This window comes from Canis lupus, chromosome 24 (genome assembly GCF_003254725.2).
Source record: "Canis lupus dingo isolate Sandy chromosome 24, ASM325472v2, whole genome shotgun sequence".
NCBI classification, from domain to species: Eukaryota; Metazoa; Chordata; class Mammalia; order Carnivora; family Canidae; genus Canis; species Canis lupus.
This window is the reverse complement of record NC_064266.1, coordinates 30,709,021-30,734,842: the sequence shown is the minus strand read 5'-3', so window position 1 is coordinate 30,734,842 and position 25,822 is coordinate 30,709,021. Positions and strand designations below refer to the sequence as shown.

General features: G+C 44.8%; 1 protein-coding gene and 1 long non-coding RNA gene across 15 annotated transcripts in view; one reads left to right on the top strand and one right to left on the bottom strand.

Moving 5' to 3' along the window:
* The window catches only part of PTPRT (protein tyrosine phosphatase receptor type T), a 1,044,320-nt gene that overhangs the window by 346,488 nt on the left and 672,010 nt on the right, over positions 1-25,822 (top strand). For all 13 annotated transcript variants that reach the window (XM_035705859.2, XM_049100205.1, XM_049100203.1 and 10 more), the window contains exons 4-5: positions 332-413; positions 9,432-9,547. In XM_035705859.2, the coding sequence (XP_035561752.2) occupies positions 332-413; positions 9,432-9,547 (198 nt within the window). The remainder of the gene's footprint in view (positions 1-331; positions 414-9,431; positions 9,548-25,822) is intronic.
* LOC118352232 (uncharacterized) lies at positions 15,901-24,678 on the bottom strand. Of its 2 annotated transcripts, none has more exons than XR_004809049.2 (3): positions 24,234-24,678; positions 21,723-22,005; positions 15,901-16,852 (listed from the first exon to the last, which is right to left on the bottom strand). It is a non-coding gene; the product is annotated as an uncharacterized LOC118352232 (long non-coding RNA). The 2 variants fall into 2 exon arrangements; XR_007405422.1 differs by having other exon boundaries at positions 24,397-24,678.

Below are 25,822 nucleotides of genomic sequence, written 5' to 3'. Positions count from 1 at the left end.
CATTTGAAACAGTAACGAAAAAGGTGCAGATTGGGGTTGCAGGCCATGTTTGGGTGGTTTTTCTGCATTCAGGCATTATTTCTGAAATCCATTAGAAATGTTCCATGTGGCTGGCTTTTCTTTTGCTGGTCATTAGAATGTGCCCCCCTCCCCTTTTTTTACCTTGTTTTGAAAATCCAAGTCCATTGCTAGGGTAGCTAACTAGACTAATAAAAGGCCTCTTTGGGAGGTTCTTGTGGGAAGCTGAAACAGAGGGTTTGGGGGCTGGGCAAGCTTCCTACGATGCCTACAACCACTTCTGCAAAATTGACTCCCACCCTGTGTGTTGCAGGTGATATTTGAATCCGTCTCTTTGAAGGGTCATCCTGGCTACATCGCTGTGGACGAGGTCCGGGTCCTTGCTCATCCATGCAGTAAGTCTGTTCCCTCCTCCTCATGCAGCCTCGCTCCATACGAGACTGGGGAGCTTGGAGCCCACGGTCCCCCTCCCTTCCACCCCCTGCCTATTCATTCAGCTCACCACCATCTCTGGTTCTCTCTCCTTTTTATTCCTTCAAAAATGCTTACATACTCAATGCAATCAGTCCTGAATAAATTCGTAATTTCCCTGGCCTGTTCAACAGGCCAGCACCTACAGGAATTTGCAGAGTGGCAAAACATCTTCGTTTGAATCTCTCCCTGTCATTAAGGGAGTCTCAAGTCCTGATTGTTTATTAGTGGGATTCAGACCACTGAAGTGGAAGAATTAGAGGGCTTCGGATAGAATCTCGTGCAATTGTCTTAAAAAAAGAACAATACTAGACCACTGAGCAAATTAGCACACTGTTCACTCACAGGGAAAAGTACCCCAAAGCTATTAATTCTTTAAAAGTAATTTTAAGTACACCCATCAGCTCTCTGTAGGCGTCAGGAGAGATTTCTCACCGTGGGTAGTACATTCGGTATGGTGTCAAGAGTTCTCAAAGACCTTCTGCTCCTCCATGTCCATCAGTTGCCCCCTTGGAGTTCTGTCCCTCTCTGCTGTGTTTAGTCTGAGATATCAGAATGTGTTCATGTAAGAACCTGTGGCTCCCAGTGTCACGAAATCCCAGAGGGGAGTTGAATGGCATCATGTCTAGTGACATTTAGTTGGGGGTGGTGGTGACTGAGTCAAAGGGATATGCATAGAGATTGTAGCAGCCCTTAGGAGGGCTAGGGTGCCAGCCCCATTAGTCTGTCTGAATTGCATGTTGGAGATTCCCATTGGCAGCAGCTGTTTCCAGGTAACTCCTAGGGGACGCCTCTCTCTTCTCCCTCCTTGTAGCCATGAGCCACACTATTGGCTATGGTGCAGTTGGCTATTTCCTCCACAAGGGCCATGCCCCTTGTTGTTTTAGGCCTTTTGGTCCTTTCATGTTGGAGCTCTTCTTGTGCCAGCCCCATCCATGTTGCTTTAATTGAAATGACACTTTCTACTTCTCCTACACTGAATTGGTTAGACCCTTAAACACCACTTCGTTCCCTGGCACTAGAGTGCCATTGTTTGACTCATTGCTTAGAGCACCTCTCTGGAGGAATTTGGGACAAGTTCCAAGGGGTTTTGGCAAGGCAGTGTTTGGGATAATTGTGTTTTGTGTCTATGTGAGGGAGCACTCCTTCCCCTAAAACCAGCCAGCCTCTCAGGAGTGCTGAGATCCTACTAGATTCTTCATCACTGTGGCCTAAGGTTCCTGCCCTCTGGGTCTTTGGGATTTCCTTAGGTGGGTCTGTCCATGCAATCATGGACAGGGTGAAGAGGGTCGCAGAAACCCCCTGGCCATGCAGTGTTTATATAGTAGAAATGCAGTTAATCCTCCTCACCCAGATGAAGCCATTCCCTCCCTGGCCTTCTGGGAATCAGCATCAACTGCCCATTAAAGAATGATCTTTGACCTCAGACTGGACAGCTGCATCAGGATGGATTGGACCTCCCTGAGGTCCACTTAACTGCACACACTCAGCTCTGTCCCGCTCCCAGTTTTGAGGTAGTCTCTGAGACAGGGTTCAGTTTTCTCAAGCCCTGCACACAGGGGATGCTCGTTGGGGATGCTCACCTCTGCTGCATCCCTGCTTCTTATCCTATGCTTGTGGTTTACCTTTGGCTTTTCTAGTAGGTGACTTTTGGCTCTTGGCAGGAGAATCTGCCCTGGCTCTCTTGTCTGAGATCCCAGATGTCTCTACTCAGAGTGGGAATTTCTACCTCTGTCACGAGGCCCAACGTGATCCAACGTGATCCAGCCTCAGCTCCACCTTAACTCCAAGCACCATCCATGGTTTGCCATTAAAGCCAAATGCTTCCTTCTCTCTGAGAAGTCTGTATGGGAAAGGGTTCTCTGGGGGGTGTTTGGATGCCTTACCACTCTAAAGTTTCATGTCTCCTCCTTGGAATCCATCCCACCCCGGGGCTGCTCCTGAATTTAGAATTCTCCTGACATCCTTACATTCCTCCTGCTGAGGAGTGTGCACTGCATGGTTATGGAATTGCTGAAAGGCAGTTAGCCAGCAAATGGGCCATGGGATATAGCTCAAAAGGATGTGACACTGGCTGTGTTCCTGTGTAATGGGAGCACAGTACGGAGGTTAGTCTTGATGCTTAGGCAGCTTGAGCTTAAACTTCCCAGAAATCAAAGTGTGAGGACCCCATGATAGTGGCTGGAGTTGGAAAAACTCCATTCCCCAGTATGTACAAATATTGGTGGTGCATATAGTTCTCAGGGGTCTATCCACGCACTGCTCCTGAGTCGTGTGAGTTGAGCAGTGCCTTCTTCAGTTTGGTGCTCAGTCCACAACCACTCCAGTGCTTTACTCCTACTTTCTTTCCATAAGTCAATTATTGAGCATTAGCTATTTGTCAGGAACTTGCCCTGGACATAGGGGATACTTAAATGATCCAGTTGGTTAGATCCTCATCTCCACAGTGTTAACTTAGCTGAGTGGCAGAGGGAAGAAAGTCACTAAATAAGTAATATCAAGTAGTAACAAGTATAATTTCAGAGAGTAATAGGGCTATGAAGAGAATAGATGGGAGTGGCTGCGGTGGGGGAGGGTGCCATAGGTAGAATGGGCAGGGGATGTGTCTGAGCTGACACCTAAGTTCCCTGTGTCGTGACCTAGGGAAGGGGATATGCCAGGCAGAGGAAGTGGCAGGTGCAGAGGCCCTGCAGTGGGAGTCTGCAGATGTTGCCTGAGCCAGAGTGTAGGGGGCCCAAGGGAAAAGGGTCTGAGCAAAAGTCAAGGAAGGAGGCTGAGGCCAGGCCATGGAAGGTTCTGAGTGTCATGATGAGGTTAGGTTTTAATCGAGGCGCAAGAAGACACCACTGGAGGGATTTGTCCTAGGGATTGATTTGATCTCATTTAAATATTAGAAGATCACTTTGGCTGCTCTGCAGAGAGCAAGTTGAAGGGGAATAGAGAAGCCAGGGGATCTATCAGGAAGAAAGTTCTAGAGTCATGGAAAAGAGGTAGGTGATGGTGGCTGGATCAGGCTGGTGGAGAGACATATACTCATCCTTCAGCATGTGTTTACTGAGCATGTACTCCAAGGCAGGCACTTTTCTGGGTTTATGGAAGTAAGACCCATTCATTCTCTTCCCTCATGGGCTTCCATTGAGATAGAAGACACTGGAAATGAAACAATCACGTAATTATACAATCTATAACAGAGGGTAAATTAGTTTGCTAAAGCTGCCATACAGAATGCTTCAGGCTGGGGGGATGCTTACATAGCAGAAATTGATTTGCCCACGGTTCTGTAGGTGGAAGTCTGGGATGAAGATGGCAGGGTTGGTTTTTCCTGAGGTCTCTGTCCTTTGCTTGCAGGTGGCTGCCTTCTTGCTGTGTCCTCAAATGGGCTTTCTTCTGTGTACACATGCTCCTTGATATATCTCTGTATGTCCAAATTTTCTCTTGTTTTCGGGACACCAGATAGATTGGATCAAGGTCCATTCTGAAAGCCCTAATTCCAAATGCTCTGAGGTGTTGAGCAGTAGGGCTTCAATATATGAGTCTGGTGGGGGGGGGGGTGTGCAGAGAAGGGAGACAGAATTTAGCCCATAACAGATGGTCAGTAGTGCTATTAAGAGACAGAGCACAGAGAGATGGCCAGATCAGAGATACATTTAGGAGGTAGAGTCAGCTGGTCCTATTTGGTGAGTTAACTGGGGAGACAGAGGCATCAAAAATGGTACACTCTTGGGTTTCTGGCTTAAGCACCTGGCTGGCACAGGCTGGGGTGGTGCATGTATCCTGGGGGCTGCTCATGAGATCGTGAGTCATGCTTACTTCTAGTGGCTTCTGAAGTGTCCTTTGGACTGACTGACAGTGCTTTCTCCCCCTCCAAAGCCTTCGTATGAATGCATTTATGATTTCACTCATGGTTGCCAAAAAAAAATTAACTATATTGAGAAATACACATTCTCCTCAGGCTTTGTAATTCTCTATTTCTGTCCTCCAAAACATTTTTTCTATTAACATCAGGTCAGCATTTATCAATAAGCGATTCCACTAAATATTCCAAAAGTTCCTGGTTGGGGTGGTTGGTGAGCACCTGATTCACAATTGTATTCTCGATCGATTTGAGCCGAAATTATGACTTTGAATGATTGCCTTGCAGCTTCCAAAACACCGACAGACAGGCATAATACTCAAAGGAAATTATTTTCTCTTAAAAACCGACGCCTCTCATCTATAGTTTATAGCCCATCTAACATTTTTATGTTACTCTAGAAGTATCTTCGTCATAGCCACCCTCTGCTGTCATTTCTCGGTGTTAACTATTAGCAGGGCCACCACAGCAGCAACAACCACACACAATGAATGTCAGCACGATTTCCCAGCTGGTCTCCAAGTTTCTAGCTCCCAAGTGGACTTTTGGAATTTCTTAAACTTTTTTTTTTTTTTTTCCCCTCATCACAACCTTGCAGGGCCGTGTCACTGAGCCCACGGTGTGTCCGCAACATGTTTCTAATGTATGTACTGTGCTTTCTCCTCAATCTTGCGGCTTCCTACTGAACACTGTCAGGTTTAAAGAGTGAAATAAAGGGCACAGTAATATGTCTTCAGATGCGGCACAGACAGGACTTTATTTTCTTATCATTTTGCTGTACTTTCTTTTTTTTTAATAATAAATTTATTTTTTAATGGTGTTCAATTTGCCAACATACAGAATAACACCCAGTGCTCATCCCGTCAAGTGCTGCCCTCAGTGCCCGTCACCCATTCACCCCCACCCCCCCGCCCTCCTCCCCTTCTACCACCCCTAGTTCGTTTCCCAGAGTTAGGAGTCTTTATGTTCTGTCTCCCTTTCAGGTATTTCCTGCCCATTTCTTCTCCCTTCCCTTCTATTCCCTTTCACTAGTATTTATATTCCCCAAATGAATGAGACCATATAATGTTTGTCCTTCTCCGATTGACTTATTTCACTCAGCATAATACCCTCCAGTTCCATCCACATTGAAGCAAATGGTGGGTATTTGTCATTTCTAATGGCTGAGGAATATTCCATTGTATACATAAACCACATCTTCTTTATCCACTCATCTTTTGATGGACACCAAGGCTCCTTCCACAGTTTGGCTATTGTGGACATTGCTGCTATAAACATTGGGGTGTGGGTATCCCGGCATTTCACTGCATCTGTATCTTTGGGGTAAATCCCCAGCAGTGCAATTGCTGGGTCGTAGGGCAGGTCTATTTTTAACTCTTTGAGGAACCTCCACATAGTTTTCCAGAGTGGCTGCACCAGTTCACATTCCCACCAACAGTGTGAGAGGGTTCCCTTTTCTCCGCATCCTCTCCAACATTTGTGGTTTCCTGCTTTGTTAATTTTCCCCATTCTCACTGGTGTGAGGTGGTATCTCATCGTGGTTTTGATGTGTATTTCCCTGATGGCAAGTGATGCAGAGCATTTTCTCATGTGCGTGTTGGCCAACAGACAGGACTTTAAATGTCATCAACATCAAGGCATTTGGCCCCAAATACACAGCTCGTTTTCTGCTAACCCCATTCAGTGGGATCCCACTTTGTGAGTGTTGAGTCTCAGTGGGGAGTGAAGGTGGAATGTTTAGAATCACAAGCTGAAAAAAAAAAAATAAATCACAAGCTGGAGGCTGGGCTGGGCCCTAGGGTCAACTGTGTTTGGCTATAGGTTGGCAAGTTGCTGATGGGGGGATCAACTCTTTCCCAGAGCTGTGGATGCTGGAGGAAAGTAGCAGTTGAGAGAGCACAGTGCTCAGAAGTGGACTGGAGTATGTATGTTGTGGGGGAGGGAAGTGAAGAGGGAGGGTCAGAGAGGCTAGGAGTTTGGAGAAGTGGCTTGAATGGGTCCTCACCATAAGGAGGATCTCCCCAAAGAGAGACTTCTGGTGTGAGGCGGGGATGAGGCCAGGGCTCAGAGAGCAGACACAAGAATACGGGCATGAGGAGATACCGCTCAACAGGAGGAGGGTGATCTAGATCAGTTCTTGTGCCAGGAACTTTGACCTAGGGCGAGCAGTCATATAGCCCACAGCATTCTGCCTGGAGGGGTTGGGGGCCTCACTGGATTGATGGGGCCAGACCAGCAGGACTGGCCAGTGGGAATTGTTCTAGATGACTTGCATATAGGACCTATCTAACAGAGACCTCACATGTCTGCAGAATGTGCCTGCAGATGTGTTTTGGTAAGTCTACATAGTGTTTTAATGGAATTTAGTCAATTTAGAATGAGATATTTCACATAAAACCAGGTTTCTTCCTTGATATGTCTCGGTGTGTCCGAATTTGAAAAATTGGACAAGTGGCTGCCCTGAGCAAAGTACTGTGGAGGGGCCTTCATCTGTTGGATTTGAGTAACTGCCGCCCCCTTTCGGGTGGAGAGAGTCATGGGGTCTTTATCCATTTCTCCATAGGCCCCACTATTCCTTATTGCTTCGTCACTGCTGAGGCTGGTGTCGGAGACCAATTGTTACCACATGTGCAATGTTGTTGTTCTCATAGAGAAATCTTTATTTGACCCAAGTCTCTTTCAAAAGTGGGAAGGTGTATGATGGGGCAAGGAGGTGGTATGTTGTTTTTTTTACAACTGAGCCACTTTATTCATTTATGCAACTGGCTCCTCTGGGTGCATGGGTTCAACCTCGCTGCTGTAAACCACCCATATTTCACCAGAATAGTAACACTAGGGGCCATTAAGCCTCTGTGTTCTCTACCACTGAACCTAGAAAGGAGGAAGAGGGATTGAAAATGAAAGAATCCAGACAAAAGGTCTGCTGCTGAGAAGCCAGAAGTCAGAAGTAAGCAGGGGACATAGATCCAGAGAAGATCCATTTCTAATTGCAAAAGTCCCAGAGGTTAAACCGTTTGCCCACTTCTTCCCAAGGGTGAGGACGGTTGCCCCTTTATGAAACCCAGCACAGAGCCTCCCGACATTGGAGCTGTGCCTGTCCTCCCACCAGGAGTGGAGTGGATGTTCCTTCCTGTTTAAACCTGTGGCATAAATGGGCTTACAGGGTTTACTCTTAGTCTTCCTTTAAGACTTGATTTGAACTGATAGTTCCAGAAATAACCTTGCAAAATTACACGGGGAAGCAAAAAGGAAACAATTTCAGACAATCAGAGCAGCATGACATTTATCAGGTTGACTAGATGCTAGAATCTTCAGTTTGGAGAAGCCCATGAGGAGAGATCCTCCCTGGGCCTTTAATTCTTGATGCTACATTAGCAGTGGGGTCCTGAAGGTAGCACAAGGGGGTCTCTGAGCTGTTGTCCTTTGTTTAAAAACCTGAGAAGGAGGTCTGTGTTTTCACACAGCAAGTGTGACTCATCACACCGAGGGGTTTGACTTGTGCTGAGCTCCATGTGTGGTGACACGGGTTGGTAGAGCAGGTGGTTGGAAGTGCGAAGGCCATGGGGCAAAGGGGATCACTTGTCATTAAATATTTGGGAGCCATGAGAGGAGCCTAGAGTTAGCACAGCCTGGCCTGCAAGCCCTTTCCCTTGATCCTGGGGTTCCAGTTGACACCGTTGATCTCCCCTTACCCACCCCGGAGGCCGGAGAATGTAGTAGTTAAATGTTGATTATTGGGCAAAAATTTGGACTGAGTTCTGTTTCTGTCCCTTACTAATTCCATGTAGCTTTGGGAAAATTAAACTTATTGAGTCCTGGTCTCTGCCTTTCTAAAAGGGGAATAGTAATATTGTCTGCTTTACAGGAACGTTACGAAGTTATATTAGATAAAACATGTAAAGCATTTATCACAGTGCCTGGCATTGCACGAGCTTTAGATAAGTGACATTATTGCTATTAGTTGTCTCTCTGGGTATTTGACTCTCTCTGAGAAGACGGCCAGAGGCCATTGTTGGACCTTCTTGATCCTCTTAACAACTGTTACTTGGTCCCATTGTGAGGCTGATGTGCTAGGGGACCCTGGGCACTTTTATGCCTCAGTGAAGAAATTCATACTTCTAGACATTCATTATTAGCCCACTTATCTTTGGAGAGCTCAGACAAGCAAGAACCTGACTCCACAAACAAAAAGATGAACCCCTTACCCTACATAAAACTGTTTAATTCTGGGATTGATCGCTCACAGACCCTGTGAGTTTCATTAGAAAATCCATTTTCCTGTTATGCCAAGTCCTCAGCACAAATGCTTCCCCCCACCCCCTGCTCCCCTCCAGAGTGTAGGCTCCGAATGTCCTGAGTTCTGTGTGCATCAGTTCACTCGCTTTAAGACAGACATGATTCTACTACCAGCCACATTGGGTTCAGTGAGTTACCCTGTGTGGACGCTGCACATGGCACTGATGACGCAGCGAGTCCTATGTGAATGACAGCCAAGAGTTTTCTCCTCCACCTTTCCTCCCTCCTTTGTTCTTCCCTCCTTATCATTTTCCTCCTCAGCATCATCACCAAGGCCGGACATGTGGGTCTCAGGCTCCAAGGTGCTTTGCTTACGCTTTCCTCTTTTTGCTCACTAAGGCTGGAGGGAGGACTTCTCAGTGATGAATCCTCCCCATGCCTCACCTTCAACTTTTCCTTCCAAACATGCCCGTACTGCCCAGAAGCTAATAATAGGGATTTTGAGACTCCGAGAGACCTGAATTCATGTCTTGGCACCCTCACCTTCGGGCTATCTAACTGTGCCGAACTTTGTAAGCCCTCAGAGCCTTCATTTTCTGATATGTGAAATGGGGATGTTACCCATTTCGCGGATATGGTGGGGTTTAAAGGAGGTGATCCTGTAAAACTCTTAGAACCAACAGGAGCTGGCTCGTAGTAAGTGATCAAGCAGCAGTAGCTCTTCGCTGTGCTGGGCCGCTTTCCAGGTACAGGGTCCACTCTGCCCAGTGCTCCTCCTGAGCCGCCATCACCACGGGGAAGTGCTGCAGGCTGTTGAATTCAGGACTCAGGTGCTGTTTGGTTTCTCTCCTAGGAAAAGCACCTCACTTTCTGCGGCTGCAAAACGTCGAGGTGAACGTGGGGCAGAATGCCACATTTCAGTGCATAGCTGGTGGGAAGTGGTCCCAGCATGACAAACTTTGGCTCCAGGTAAGCTGGCCCCCTGCTCACACCATCCCATGGTAAGGGAAGAAAAGGTGTGCTGGGATGAAGGGCTTGGTGTAGGCAAGGGGATGGGATAGTTCTGATGTCCCTCTGCTCCTTGGATGACACTCTGTGTCCATGATCTTGTTAGATCTTAACTCTGATTCTGTTTCGTAGGCATCGGGATATACTTGTTGTACAGATGGAGAAACTATGACCACAAACATGAAAGTGCCAGAACTAGAATCTGCAGCTATGCCCTTTCCAAGCTGCCCTTCTCACAAACTTTGTCTCTGAAGGCCAGTCTCCCAGGGCTAAGGCAAACTCAATACTTTAGATTCTGAGTATGTAGAATCATCAGATCTTCTCTGGAGGGACCTTAGCTCCCCAGTGGTCCACCAGATTCCTGTCTGACGTGCAGTGTGCCTTCCACAGCACTCTGGTAAAGTCTGGTAAAATCACCCTTCAGCAGAATATTTCACTCAACCAGCAAAGCCACCTCTTCTCTGGCTGAAAGGGTCTCTCAGGGAAGTCAGCCAGGAAGATGTTCTGAGTTTGAATGTGTTCCGTTCTTAGGTCTGCTCATCGGCCTTCCTTTCAAAAGCAAGATAAGAGAGGATCTCTTTCAGTGGAGGTGGGGGGAAAGGATGGGACACAGAGTTAGATATCAGTTGTTACAGCATCAGAGAGCTTCCCATGGATACTAAGGTAGAAATACCAAATGTGAGGACAGCGCAGAGGGTTGAACTGTGCAGTGAGTAGCCACAGGTGGCTACTGACCGTGTTTTGGTTTTATATTTTATTTTACACAAATTCATCGAGGTTTAATTGAGATACAATAGTTAAAATATGTAATTTGATACACTTTCACGTGTGTATGTTTGTGAAGCTCATCAGTCAAGGGACTAGACATATCCATCATCCTGTGAAGTTTCCCTGTTCCCATTTGTAATCCCTTCTTTCTGCCCTTTCTACTCCCATTTGTCTCCAGGTGGTCGCTGATCTGTGTTCTGTCACTGAACAGTTGACCCTTGCATGGGTTTGAACTGGGTAGGGTTGCTTATACATAGATTTTTTTTCCCATTAAATACAGTACAGTAAACGTATTTTCACTTCCTTATGGTTTTCTTGAATTTCAGTGTAAGAATATAGCATATAATACATAGAACATACAAAGCATATAATTATTGACAGTTTATGTTATCAGGAAAGCTTCTGGTCAATGTAGACTTTTAGTCATTTAGTTTATAGGGGGAGACAAAGTCATACGTGGATTTTTTGACTGTGCAGTGGGGGTTGCTGTTCTAACCCCCATGTTGTCAAAGGGTCAACTGTGTATTAACTTGCATGTTCTAGAATTTTATATGAATGAAATCACATAGTTTGTATTCTTTTTTTTTTGCTCAACATAATTATTTTGAGATCTCTCTATGATGTGTGTAAATACACTTTATTTTAAAGTTTTTTCTTTGTTGAATAATATTCCATTGTATGGAGGTACCACAATTTCTTTATACTCTCATCCATTGATGGACATATGGGTTATTAAGTTATGGGTTATTTAAAAAGTTGCTATGAACATGTGTGGACTCAAGCGGACATATGGGCAGGTGCCTTCATTTCCCTTGGACAAATGCCTAGGAGTGGAATGGCTGGGTCATATGGCAGATGCAGAACTTTTAAAGAACCTCTGAGCTGTTTTCCTGTATGGTTGTACCATTTTACATTCCCATAAGCAGTGGATGGGAGTTGGAGTTTCTTATCAACATCCCTGCCAACACTTGGTATGGTCTGTCTTTGTAGTTTTAGCCATTTGAACAGGTGTGTGGTGGTATCTCCTTGTGATTCTCGTTTTCCTTTCCCTCATGAACAGTGAAGTTGAACGCTTCTCTGTGCTAGTTTGCTGATATTTGTGTGTCATCTTTGGTGCCATGTCTGTTTAAATTATCTTGCTCATTTATTGTTGGGTTGTTTCCTTTGTTACTGCATTTTGATAGTTCCTTACATGTTCTGGATATAAATCCTTTGTCAGATACATGCTTTGCAAAGATTTTCTGTCTACCTGTGGTTTGTCTTTTCATTCTCTAAAGTGTGGCATTGGGGGAGCAATTTTTAAATTAGGATGAAATTAAATTTAACATCTTTTTCTTTTTTGGATCTTGTCCTGGCATCATTTCTAAGAAATCTTTGCCTGACTCAGGGCCACAGTGATTTTTTTCTTGTTTTTTTTCTAGAAATTTTATAATTTTATAGCTTTTACATTTTAGGTCTATGATCCATTTTCAGTTAATTTTGCATATGGTGTGAGGTATGCATCAAAGTTCTTATTTCTTTTTTGTATGCATTTGGATATCTCAGTTGTTCCAGCATTGGTAGTTGAAGAGCATTCTTTCTCTGCTGTGCTGCTTTTGCCCACAGATGTATGGGACTATTCCTGGGTTCTTTATTCTGTTCCATTGATCTCTTTGTCTGTCTTTATACCCGCCATCACACTGACTTGGTCACTGTGAGCTTTATCATAAGTTTTGAAATCAGGTATTGTTAGTCTTCCAGTAGTTGTTCCTTTTCACAGTGATTATGGCTGTTCTAGGTCTTTTGCATTTCCATATGACTTTTAGAATCACTTTGTCAACCTCTGCACAAAAAAGCCTGTTGGGATTTTGATGGGGATTGATTGCATTGAATCTATAAATCACTTTTGGAGAGAACTGACATCTTAGCAATAATGACTTTTTTGAGTATGAACATGGTATATTTCTTCATTCATTTAACATCTATGGTGATTTCACTCAGCACTCACTGTAATTTGCAGTGTGATAGGTCTGACACATTTTTTTTTCTCCGACTTATTCTTAGATATCTGATATTTTTGGTGGATAAAAATCTCAATTTCTGACTTTTACTGCTAGTGTATAGGAATAAAATTGACTTTCACATATTGATCTTGTATCCTGCAACCCTGTTAAACTTAGGATGGCTATTTACATTTAAATTAATTAAAATAAAATTCAGAACTTAGATCACACATTTCAAGTGCACAGTAGCCACGTGTGTCTAGTGGCTACCATGGTGGACAAGTGTAGACAGAACATTTGAGATGTAGAAAGGCTTTTTGGAGAGCATTGCTTGAGCTTCAACAAAACATGAATATTCGTTGGAAGAAGCTAACTCCAGTGACCTCCACCTTCATTTATTGAAAGTTTATCATCTCTTCTGGCTGACATAGTTCGGATATTGGTCCCCAACCCATGCCCAGCCATCTCTGTACACTTGGGTAGAAGTCCATGGTATCACTTCTCTTCTTGCATTTGAAACCATTTCCTACAGTTAGGAAATCCCTAGGAGGGAGAGCACCTCTGGGGGCTGATAGTTCTTCCTTGCTCCTCAGCAGTGCGGTAGAATGAGGTTTTTTAAAAAATTTATTTATTCATGAGAGACACAGAGAGAGAGGGGCAGAGACACAGGCAGAGGGAGAAGCAGGCTCCATGTGGGGAGCCCAATGTGGGACTCGATCCCGGGACTCCAGGATCATGCCCTGAGCCCAAGACAGACGCTTAACTGCTGAGCCACCCAGGTGTCCCAAGTGCAATGGAAGGAAAAGAAGAGTAGTGCCTGACCCTCTTGCTTCCCCAGGCTGCCTGCAGACCACAGGAATCACGATAAACTACCATGTGTCACTCAAGTAGTTAGTGTTAATTAATCTTTCAGTTGTAATTCGTGTTCATGTGTGTGCATCAGGCTCTCTAGGAGTTTTGTCATTTCAGTGGCATCACCTCAGTTGGGTCATGAGACTGAGAAGGAATAATCACAATATTTTCAACACCTTTATTTAGCTTTTCCAATTATTTTATGATCACTCTTGCTACATTTCTGAGTTGCATGTCCTGAACCTTGGGTTTATCAGTGGAAGGATTTAGAACATAATGGAAGTATTGGAGAAAATAGGTAGATACACACAGTGTGGGTCTCTTCTGCATCTTACTTATTTATGTACTTTTCAATATAAACCAAATCTTATTTCACAGAACATTTTTCAGGTACCTTACAATGGGACATAAAGCCTGACAAGATAGCATAAGTTAAAAGTGAGGCAAACGGATATAGGAGTAAAAAAAAAAAAGCCACTGTGGAGCTGGCCATAATGTTAAAACTGCATCCCTCCACATCTGTGGCTAACTTGTGGGTCACAGGCAGAGTCCACTGCACCACAGCCGCCAACAGAATAAAGGAAGCTTGTCAGATACACAGTTCAGAGTGTCCACAAGATAAACACAAACCAATTTCTCGGGAAAATTCTAACTTGTTCGCACAGAAGCCAGACAGGAATTGTTCCCAGGCGTCCTCATAAAGAAAATAGCGTGTAATGTAAGGAACAGCGCTCTCCACCAAAGTCTTATTGAGGGCACACAAGTGAGTTTCATAGGCTTGTTTCCCATAATGATGCTCTGTGCAAAAGCAGTGTGGAGAGGTGGTCAAGGAGGGGAGGGGATGGGGTTGGGTAATGCAATATGACAAAAGTCCCCAGTTCTCTGCTAATCTGTTTCCATCTTGGGACACTTTAAATGTAACAGGTGAGTGAATAGTTTCAATAGCTATTCCTTTAAGGAAACTACCAGAAATATCGCCTCTCTCATCTATATTTCAGGAACTGTTGGGAGGTAGATGGTTTACACTGTGCTCTCTGGCAAATGCCTACTTGGCTAGGTAAGTCCAGGCTTATATTCAGCAGTGTAGTTGGAAGTAAGTTAACGTCTTTGCACAAAATATGAGGCACCTGTCATGACACCTGCCTGACACTCAGGAGACCACTGCATCCTGATCTGAGACAGCCTAAGGGAGTAATGAATTTCTCATGAGATGCTGCTTTGGATCTGTTCCAGCGCCCGGAGAAGCAGCGTACAGATGGGCCAAAGGTTCTGTTCCATATATCCGGGCTTTTGTGACTCAGTCTGAGAATTTCCAAAGTAAGTGAAACAGGTATATTGTGGCCAAGAGGCTACCTTTCAACAGTGCTGTCTCCTTCTGTAGCTACCAAGACACACTGAGGAATCACTGTAAGTCACCAAAGATGGAAACATTTTTATCCACCACTCTTAAGTCAGGGAAATAAAGCCAGTGATTTTGTTTCTAGAATAGTATGTCAGTGCTCCTTCTTTCTGGCAATGTCTGGGGAGTAGTTGGTGGACTTCTAGTTTGAGGATAATCCTTGTTGTCTTTGTTGGAGAGAATGCCTGTCTTCCTTTCTGTAGAATGGGACTCCAGAGCTTGCTTATCCTTAAGTGCTTTCTGATCATAAATTAATAAGTTAAAAAGAAAGTCCAGCCCATATGCCTGTTTTACTCTCTCCTGGAAACTTTATATGCTCTTTAGAAATCCTCAGCTGCTGGTGCTGGCTTTCGTGGAATTAGCAAGAAGCTCTACCTAAGAATCAGTGGATAGAATCTATGCAAAAATGTGCATCCCTGAGCCTAGAACAATGCTAGTCCTTTAGGGAAAAGGCTGATAGAGGCCAATAAACGTTATAAATGAGCTCATCTTGTTTGAGGGCGATCTCTCCTTGAGGCGAAGAGTATAATGCCGTGGCCTATGGTGAAGGGCCTCATTCATAACTTGGTAATTTCTTATGTGATACAGTGGCATGAGCGATACAAACTTCTAATTTTTAAGCATTTTTAAAAGCAAATAGATGTTGTGCATTCTGAGCGGAATGCCCGTCGAATAGTCAAAGCAGCCTACAGTTTGGGAAGCCCTTTAAAAAACAAAAAACAATGTTCAGGGTACAGCTAGGTAGAAGTGTGCTGACCAATTATCAGTATGGCACAGTGGAAAAGTGTGTATGAGAACATCTTTTCTGGAAGGGGTTTGGCAGTAGATAGAAATCTTAAATGTACATATTCTTCCAACAAATAATTTTACTTTTGGGAGTTTACCTAAGAAAATAACCAGAGAAAGAAACCATTTATCTGCAAGTATGTCAAAAGGACAAAACCTGAAAACACGCTGAATGTCCAGAAGGAACTGATGAAGTAAGTGCTGGAATTAGAGTCATTAAATACCAGGTTATAGAAGTATATATGATGCCATTTTCACTGTATGTGTTTAAGTGGAAAGAGCAGGTTATAAAACAATGTGTCCGGTGTATTTTTTTTTATCAAAAATAAACATGAATGCATATTTATGTGCACAAATGTATACCTAGCTATATACATAGATACATTAACACTATAAGACACATATCAGGACTCTGAGTCATTGATTGTGATAGATTATCTACGCTTTGTATCTTCACCTTTGCTGTTTCACCCAAATACTTTGAAATGAATATAGGTAACTAAGATAAACAGAAAAAAACACCAGCCACAGCAGAATTAGAAGCAGCAGCCCCATGGAGGATAAAATCACCCTCAGCTTGCCCTCACACCATCACCACCAGATGCTGTTCACCCAAGAGGGGGGTTAGAGATATGTATTCCGTATGTGTCACCTGGTCTTTATGGAAGACTGTGGCCTGTGGGTCTCCGTGTGTAAACTTTTCAGGGCTCTGGAGCAGGCCCCGTCAGCCCCACCACAGAGCTTATTTCCAGGCCTCCCTACAAAGCATTTGCTTCACCATGGGTTTGTACAACAAATAACATTTGACGAGTTACAGAAATGAGGCCGTGAGTCCAAACGCTTGGCACAGATCTCAGTAGGGACAGCATATGTGTTTAGACAAATCACAGGCACTGGGCCGGGAGCAGACCCTAATCTGGCAGGAAAAGGCTCTTGCCCTGTGAGTGCATCAGCTCGACAGCAGTCACACCAGGGCTGACGAGATAAGCAGACATGTCAGTCCTTTCTGCAGCCGATTTTTCCGGTAAACCTGTTTCTCTGCTCCCTGAAGGGCTGCTGCTGATTCGGGGCTGTGAATGTGCTGGACCCAGCTCCTCCACCTCCTGCCCACATCTGTACCTGGTGTCCCTTCCATGTGGGACTGCTGTGGAAAACCTAGTCGCCACACCACAACTAAACAGTGGTGGTAAATGAATGATAACAGCTGACGTTTGTGGCTTGGTTACACATAGGATGGGTTTAATTCTCATAGCCAGGCTTTTAGGGAGTTGCTGTTGATAGCCCTGTTTGTATATGAGACTAAGTCTTTGAGGTGGGTCAGTGAGTCCCACAGGCCACGTTCCTATAGGTCCTGAGCAGTGGAGGCAGGATTGGAACATCTGTGTCACATTCTTCAGTCCTGAGCATCCTGCCACGGTCACCTTGTAGACCTGATGCTTACGTCACCATGTCAGCCTTTCCTTCCCTACTGGAGGCTTCCTGTTAAAAACAAACAAACAAACAAACATTTATTTATTTAGCACACATTTATACACCTTTAATTTGCAGTGTAGTAGATACTTAGAGGTATGTGTTTCTCAGATTTACAAAGAAAAATCAACAAAAAATACCCCTGAATTTTTTTTTAATTTTTTTTTTTTTTCAAATTGCTCCCGTCCAGTTGCCTTCTTACTTCTCCCCTTCTTGGCCACATTTCCTAAATCTGATGTCTACGCTGGCCCTTGTGAAGGTCACCAGTGCTTTTTCTTGTTGCTGGAGCTGATGGTGATGATGGTGATGGAGATGCTTCCTCATACTTGACTTTTTTTGGTGTTTGACGATGCTGACTGGCCTGCTTTGGAGATCTTCCTGCCCTCTTGGTTCTGTGAAATCATCTACTGACAACCATGAAAGGTCTGAGAGTTTACCTTATTTGCAGTTAGCCACACAGTGTCATAGATGCTGGCAGAAGATATGAGACTCGTGGGTCAGAAACAAAGGTCGTTGGTCATAATGTAGCAGGCAACATGCCCTTCATGTTTGTGACAGTTGCTGTTCTCCGAAGTCCCCGCTCCCAGCCAAGTCCAGTGAGAATGATGTGGGGCTGGCTCTGGGCCAGGTTTGCATACAGTGGGTCTGCATCATGGCTGGGGAACACAGTGCTTAGGAATCCCTCACTTTTTATTGTTAGTTTTATCGACATAATTTATAAACCATAAAGCTTAGCGAGTCTGGAATTCAGTGACCTTGGCACCATCTCCACATACTTTGTCTTTCATTTTCACCTTAGTTACCTTAGATCAAAAACAGCTCCTTTAGGGCCACCCCAGGGGATGGAAATCTAGCTGGGCTTTGGATCCACAGAAGGTTGCATTCTCTTCAATTCCTCGGTACCTGACGCACAAGCCTCTCCTTTCTCATCCTGTACAGCACAGCTCTGAGGATCCTAGCCAACTCGGACCTGGAAATTTCCCTTCACACACTTATTGTTTCCTCCTTCACTTCCTAAACCCTTTCCTGGGGGTCTTCCCTCAGCCTGTCCTCAGTGTATGCACTTCAAAATTTGATCTCTGCTCCTCCCGGCCCCCAGCACATGGGAGCTGGCGAGAGAGTGGTGAGCAAGGTGCACCTGCGTCATGTCCTCGGGGGGCTTACTGTCTGACAGCAGAGACAGACATTGAGTAACACAGAATCAGATATTTGAGCACAAATGTGACCAGGCTACCAGGGAAAGAGAAGGGTCTGCTGGGTAGAGTCGGGAGGATCTCTATGAGTATCTGAGAAGCACCCTTGGAGGAAGTGGCCTTTGAATAGGCTTTCAGAGAGGGGACTGGCAGTAGTCAAAGGGATATAGTGCCACACAGGGAGGCGGCATGTGTGCTCGCTCTTCACCACCTGCTCATCCTCTTTGCTCAGGGCTTCTCATTCCTTCTGGGGCTTAATCCAGGACCCTCCCAAATCTGCAGACTCTGCAGGAGCTCTGAACCCAGACGTCAGCCCCAAATGAGTAGTCCGCCATGCGCACAGGGGGCCCTTGGGAAGACTTCAGTACAGCTAATCAGAAATGATTTATGTCCACTTCTATTTCTTTTAACTTTTAATAAAAAATAATCAAAAGCTATTCTTTAGAGACTGCCAGAGAGGTACAAATATGGTCCTAAGAAAATCAATGAGTCAGATTTTAGTGAGTTTCCAAATGTCATGCCTTTGAAGCAGTAGGACTAGAAGTGAAAAGAATATTCATTTGCAAATGAATTGTGAGAATTTCACCTAAATATTTTCTAGCCTGCCAGGAGAGAAGGCTTCCAGGACCCTGTATTAGAGCATCTCCTGTGGAACAGGCATCATGTCTATTGTATACCTGTTCCCTTTTATTAAAGACAGTACCATTTCCACTTTCACCAATCACAAATCAATTACAGGTCTGCATGCTCTCTCTGAAATAATGACAGCCATTTTTTCAGGCTATGTCTTATCTCTTTGTGAAGGGAATAATGCCATGACATAGGAGCAGAGGGGAGGGGGAATTGCAAAATGATGAGGCCATTAGAGATGCCTCCATGGCTATAATAGAGTAGTGTGAAAACCGCAGACTCTGTGGCATCCAGTGCTTCTCTGGTTTCCTGTCTAGGTAGTTCCTGAAGGTAAGTCTTGCTTGAGGGTAGAAGGATACATGTGTGCCAGGGTCAGAAATACTAAAGTGTGGGTTTTTTGCAGCCCCTGTTCTTGCAAAGAGTGTGACTCTCAAATGATGTTAAAAAAAAAAAAAAGGCAGCTAAGGAAAGATGGAATTTGAGTTGTTTTAAATGAGAGACAAGCCGATGAAAGAGGAAAAAGAAAAACGATAGATTTCAGAGGAAGCGGTTGCCATGATGAAAGAGTCATGAGTATAAAATGGGATTAAGCAGGACCACTGCTTAGGCTTTTACTGTGCTTTCGTTCAATTTAGAACACGTGTATACCCCTGGATGGATGAATTGGATAAAGGTTCACCTTCTGGGCAGATGCATCCTCCTGGGCTTAGAGCTTGGCAAGCAGGCAAAACCTCTGGGCAAAGAAAACAGATAACCTTTCTCCAGTGGGCCCAGTGAGCCAGTGTTCTGGACTCTGGTTTGCCAGTAGAGCATGAGCTGGCTTTGAATGGCACAGCAGTGGCTGGGCATCTTTGGTGCAGTGACCAATTGTTCAGCGACAGGAAGTGGCCTGGATTTAAGGAATGTTTCCATTCATGTGTTCTGTGGTATGGTTTGGCTCTTTCAAATATTGAGGGACTTAAGGCAGTGATAACCTTCATATCTTGGAGACCTAGGACAAAATAAGCAGTATGAGCATCACTTGGGAACTTGTTAGGAATGCAGATTGTCTAGGGTGCCTGGGTGGCTCAGTGGTTGAGCATCTGCCTTCAGCTCAGGTCGTGATACTGGCATCCTGGGATCGAGTCCCACATCAGGCTCCTCACAGGGAACCTGCCTATGTCTCTGCCTCTCTCCTCTCTCTCTCTCTCTCTTCTCTGATGAATAAATAAATAGTATCTTTTAAAAAATGCAGACTATCTGGCCTTACTCCTGACCTGCTGAATCACCCTCCAGGTGATTCCAATGCCTGCTAACTCTTGAGAGCCCCTGCTTTAGACTTATGAAGTTGGATTAAGAAAACCTCACCTGAACCTAGTAGCATGTCAGGTATGCCATTGCTTAATAATGTCCTCAGCGAATCTGTTAGCCAAGAATGTGGGAAAATGCTTGGGCAGTGCGTCTTTATGTAGATATTTCTGACTTTGAGACCACTGAGGTTTCCAGAAAGCTAGGCATCTGGCTTCTGTCACAAAATTTCCCAAAATGTTTTCTCTGGGGCCATCACTTCCTGCAAGATGGCAGTTGGTATTCTTTGAAGAAGCAAAGTAAGTTTCTGGAACAGGGCACATTCTACCCTCCCCTCACAGAGTCCTGGTGTAACCATGCATTATCACATAGGGATGGCAGTTGGTCCCTGGGATTATAAGGCCTCCTTATCTGGAATCAGACTACCTGGGTCGAAGTGCTAACTCAGTCACTTAGCAAAGTCATATGACACTTACTACAGCCCATGTGGTTGGTTCAGACTCACTGAGTCAGAATCTGGCTTTTTAATGAGAGCCCCAGGGGATTTGCATGCACAGTCCGTTGAAAAGTACCATTGAGAAGGCATGAGAAGGTTGAGAAGGCATATTGCTTGATTGATTTCTGCCTCAGTTTCCTCATTTGTAAAATAGAAGTAATAATAGGGCTTCTCTCACTTTATCATGCATGAGAAGCACCTGGAGGGTTTGTTAAAACTGGGCTGTCCCCACCCATCATGTTCCCCATTTCATAGGTTTAGGGTGGGGCTAGAGAATTTGCATTTCTGACAGGTTCCCAGGGGATGCTCCTATAGTGGCTTTGCAGACCACACTTTGAAAACCAGTGTTCTGGATCCATCTAAGAGCATAGCTCTCTCAATGCTGACCTTCTTGTCCTCCACGAAACATGCTATTTCAATACTCAACTTTATACTTTTTCCTTTTTGCTGTTTTGTTGGAATTTTAACTCTTCCTGTAAATTCCTCTGGGCAGAAATTATACCTTCCACATCCCGTACTCTCTTATTTTATGTTGTGTTGAATAATGAGGACATTTCCAATGTTGTTAATAATAGAATAAGAAAGGGGAAAAACACAGATTGCCCAGCCCAATAAATAGTATCTACAGATGGATATAGGCCTGGGATTCTCTTTAAAATTTACATTTCCAACAGGTTTCCAGGTAATGCTGATGGTCCAAGAACCACCTTCAGATAAGCACTTTCATAGAGATTTTTAAAGGATGAAGTGAATTCTGTTATGGAAGCCAGTTAATGCAGTGCCTAACAGACTATGTACTCACAAATGTTAATGTGACTTTTACTTAAATACTGAGACAAATTTTGTTAGGTTGAGCAAAATATTTCTCAAACCCACTTAGTTATGGAACTTTTTATTCATGAGAGATATGTGACTTCTGGGAGAAGCAGCATGTGATTGCAAGGGTACTCAAGTAGTGTTAGTAGAGTCCCGTTCCCAGCCTGGTCCCCCCTTCCCGCCTTTTTGAACATAGGTTCAGGAGCAGACTACCCACAAATCTCAAGGCAGTGGCTCACGGAACTTTAGGAGACCACGTGTATTATGAATGTACCATAAGAGGAGAAGGAGATAGGAAAGTGTGAGTAGGAGAGATCCCATTGGTGTCCCGGAGGTGTCCTTTCTGAGCCAGTGCCCCCAACCCTTCCACAGTGCATGATTGGCTGCCAAAAGCTCACAGCTCCCCCTTGCCCAGAGAACTGCCTAGGGGCAAAGGAGAATAGTCTTCTTTCCCTACCAGTGCTGGCTCCTTGCGTCAAGCTGGGATCCACTCTGGTATACTTTGAGCTCCCGAGGTGGAATCAGGCTGAAGCTGGACCAGGTTTTGACGACATCCTTCCTCGGCTCCTTCCCTCACCGTCTTTCACTCTCTTTCTCTGGAGGGCACTCAGTAGGTCACCATGTCTCAGACTCTGCTTCTGGGAACCCCGGTTCTATCAGTGCCCACTGGGAAATTTATCCAATTTGCCACAGACACAGGGGCCAGAAGATGATTCCATTTTAGAATAATAGATGCAAATCTGAGAGAAGAAAGGAGGTATAGTTGAAATTTCAGAAGAAGGATATACTTACATGTGGAAAATTTCATAGGCACCAAAGGAGAATTTTCAGCATGCAGGAGTGGCGACATGGGGGTTTCTGACAGATTCTTCCCCAGGCTTCCATATGCATCATCCGTGGCTTGTCTCAGGACTTTGGCTTCTCTTTGCTGTCCTACTCCCCTTTCCTAGCAGCCTAGCCATTTGCATCCCTGTGCATTTGTGTGGCACCTGGTGTCTTGGTTGGGAGGATTTCCTCTTGTACCTTGTCTCTGGGTTGAGGTCCGTTTCAGGCTCTTGGCCCCCCCTGCCTGCTCCACCCCTCCCTGTACCCCTTCAAACCTGCTCAGTTGCCTGTGAGCCTGGATTTCTTGAGTCTATTCCTGCTTGATGAAACCTCCCCCTTGTTTTCTCGCCTTGTATGTTCTTTTCTGCCTGTGTCTAGGGCCGAGACCACGGTGGAAACCTGTGCTGCCGACACATGCCTTCTGCTTAAATCCCTTCTCCATGTTGTCACGGTGTTCTGGTCTCTGAGCCTGTCACCATGCCTGGTCTTCTAGAATCCCTCCTGATCTCAGTTCCTGGCTTGCTGCTCATTTGCTTTGACTTTCAGCCCCTACTTGCCCTTCCGTCTGGGCTCATCTCCCTGAACTTCACCTTCATTTGTCCTTGCCGGGGTCCATCACAGTTCCATTTCCTATCATGGCTCTGGGCTCTGCTGCCCATTCCTGTCCTGCTGTTGCCTGCTCCCAATATGACAAGTGTGATTATTAAAAGGCCTATTTTCCAGAGATTTTATAAGACAACCTGCAATTTCCTTTCCTTCAATGGGAGAAAGCCTGGTGGTTCAGAAACTAAAGGGAAAAATTTGAATTGTTCAGGGGGATGCACTTTCTCCTCTCTGGTCCTGCTGGAATGTGACATTATTAAGAAAGTAATGCTGGAGGTCACATCAAAATAAAATTTAAGCTAAATATAAAAAATGAATGCTTTGCACGTAATCAGCTCTTTGCTGTTTGTGTTGGTTTCTTATTGCCAATGCAATAAATTAGACACAGTGGCTTAAAACAACACAAACTTAAAAATAATAATAATAATAATAATAATAAACCCACACAAACTTAGTACCTTGTGGTGGTGGTGATCAGAGGTCAGAAAGGAGTCTGACAGGGCTAGATCCAGGTGTTGGCCAGGCTGTGTTCCTTCTAGAGGGTGTAGTGGAGAATTCACTGTCTTACCTTTTGCAGCTTCTGGAAGCTGTCTGCATTCTTTGGTTCTGGCCTCTCCTTCCACCTTCAAGCCATTAGTTACTTTGACCTCTGCTTCTGTGAACGCATGTCCCGTCTATGACTCTGACTCTCCTCCCGGTTTCTTATACAAGGTGCGTTGTGATTACATTGTGCCCACCTGTGTGATCCAGGATCATCGCCACACCTCCAGATCCCGAAGCTAACATCTTTAAAGTCCCTTTCGCCATGGAAGGTGACATGTTCCCAGGTTCCAGGGATTTAGCATACGGACATTTTGGGAGGCTATTATCCTTACCCACTTTTCATGGTTGATTTCGTGGTTAGTTTAGGAGAGCTCAGCTCACACCAGAATATGCTGTCATGTGCTGAGTATTTCCTACACATTGTCATTTCTGCATCATGAGAACTTCATAAGCAGGCACCACTATGCTATCCATGATAGATGTAAGGAAACCAAAGCTCAGAGACTTGAACCAGGGCTGGAGGCTGCACATATTGGGTGTTTGCATGCATTTGTTTTATTATCATTTCCTTGTCCCATCTTTTCCCTAGCTCCCATCCCAGCCTCTCCCAAGTATCTAGCCTCCTGGGAGCTCAGCTATGACCACTGGGGCACCAGCCACATCCAGGAGGGAAAGGTTGCTGGGGCTTTGGGAGCAGTTACAGACAAGACGTTTTATGCCACATTGGTTTGTTTACTTATTTACCAGCACAGTATTTTTTTTCCTGCCTGGATTTTTTTTTAATAATAAATTTATTTTTTTATTGGTGTTCAATTTGCCAACATACAGAACAACACCCAGTGCTCATCCCGTCAGGTGCCCCCCTCCCACTCACCCCCAACCCCCCGTCCTCCTCCCCTTCCACCACCCCTAGTTCGTTTCTCAGAGTTAGGAGCATGGATTTTTATATACTTCCCAATCCTTTACATAGAATATTTTTGTGAAATAAAACGCATACCTCAGTTATTGTGGTTTTCGTAAATTTTGTCACAAGGATGGGAGGCCATTTCCATCTGAAGATTTCAGTCTCGTTTTAATGCAGGCATGTGAGCTGATGTGTCTTGGGATAGGATTCGTGTTCATTCCCTGAGCTCCCATCCTCAGGAGTACCGGTTACTTACCTGGTACGTCGTCCTCTGATCGCTGTTTTCTTCATCGATTTGCCTCCCTTCTGTGCTTTCATCTGTGCTTTTTTGGTGATCTGGATTATTTTCTTAAGACTGTTCCCCCGGGTCAGTGCTTTTCTGCGGTGTTGATTCTGCTGTTCACTTCTTGTTCCGTTTTGAAACCTGTAAGTGGCTTTGTTTGTTTCCCATAATTCTTTTGAGGTTTATTTTCTTTCTTAGCACGTTTCTTGTCCACTTGCCTCTTGGCTAATGGTCTGTAGAGTTCACGTGCTGGCATTGTTCTTGGTGTCTTCCATCTCCCAAATTTCTTGACTGTTCAAAGCATTGGGAGATCTGAGGAAAAGTCTATATCTTTGCTTATTTCCCCCTACACAATATCCTTTCCTCCATCCCTGTCTTTGCTTTTTTTTTTTTTTTTTTCTTTGGTTCCCAGCTAAGAAATTGGTGGCACATAGGTAGATCTTGGCCACACTCATTAACTACCCTCTTCCATATTTGGGAATAAGTGTGCTGGAGGAGGTGAGGGGCGGGGAGTAGTTACCCCACATTAGAGCAACACTTAGTATCTTTAGGCCAAGCCCAGACACCAGATGCCCTGCATACAAATCCCAGCTTTGCCACTTGCAAGCTGTGCAGGCCTGGGCAGGCAGCTCACTCCTCTGAGCTTCAGCTTTCTCCTGTGCACAATGGAGGTAATGAGTGTGCCTCCACTCCTTACAGATTTTTGTAAGGAATTAATGAAGGAGGAATGTAGAACACTTAGCCCGTAGTGATATTTAGTCGCTGTTAACTTAGATCAAAATGTCTGAGGTTCTAAGTAAATCAGGGTAGAAAATACCCAGCCAGAACCTCATCAGTCTCTTTCCAGGAATGAAGGGGCCCTGCCCAGAGAGGAGGAGAAAAATGAGCTGTTTTTGGTGCACTCATGTCTTCTGAGGCCTTTCTCTGCATCCAGCCAACTTTTCCCCAGATCAGATCAGAGTTTGAGCAAGTGGTGCCATCTCTTGCAAAAATGTATCTGGGCATGAGGCAGGTGGTGGGCACTTTCAGCCCTAATGATTTTCTCCCTTCAGTTCCCTTGCATTATTCTTGTCTGGTTCTATTGCTGAGTTTCTGAAATGGGAGAGGATTATGGCTGCCCCTCAATGCTGCATCTTTTTCAAAAATACTATTTACTTTATTCTTTTCAAATATAAAAGCAATGTTTGAGGCAGAAAGTCTAGAAAATGCTAAAAAGTAAAATGAAGAAAACCATCCCCTCCAACCTCCCTTTCCACCAATCTTCCTGGAACAAGTCACACAGAAGCCTTGGTTTCTCTGTGTTTCTTGGCTTTTTGCCCCCTGCCCTCCCCTGCTGTTCCATCTCACCTGCTTGGGACAGCTAAGCACGGTAGCTCCACCCCCTCTCGTGTTCCAGTCC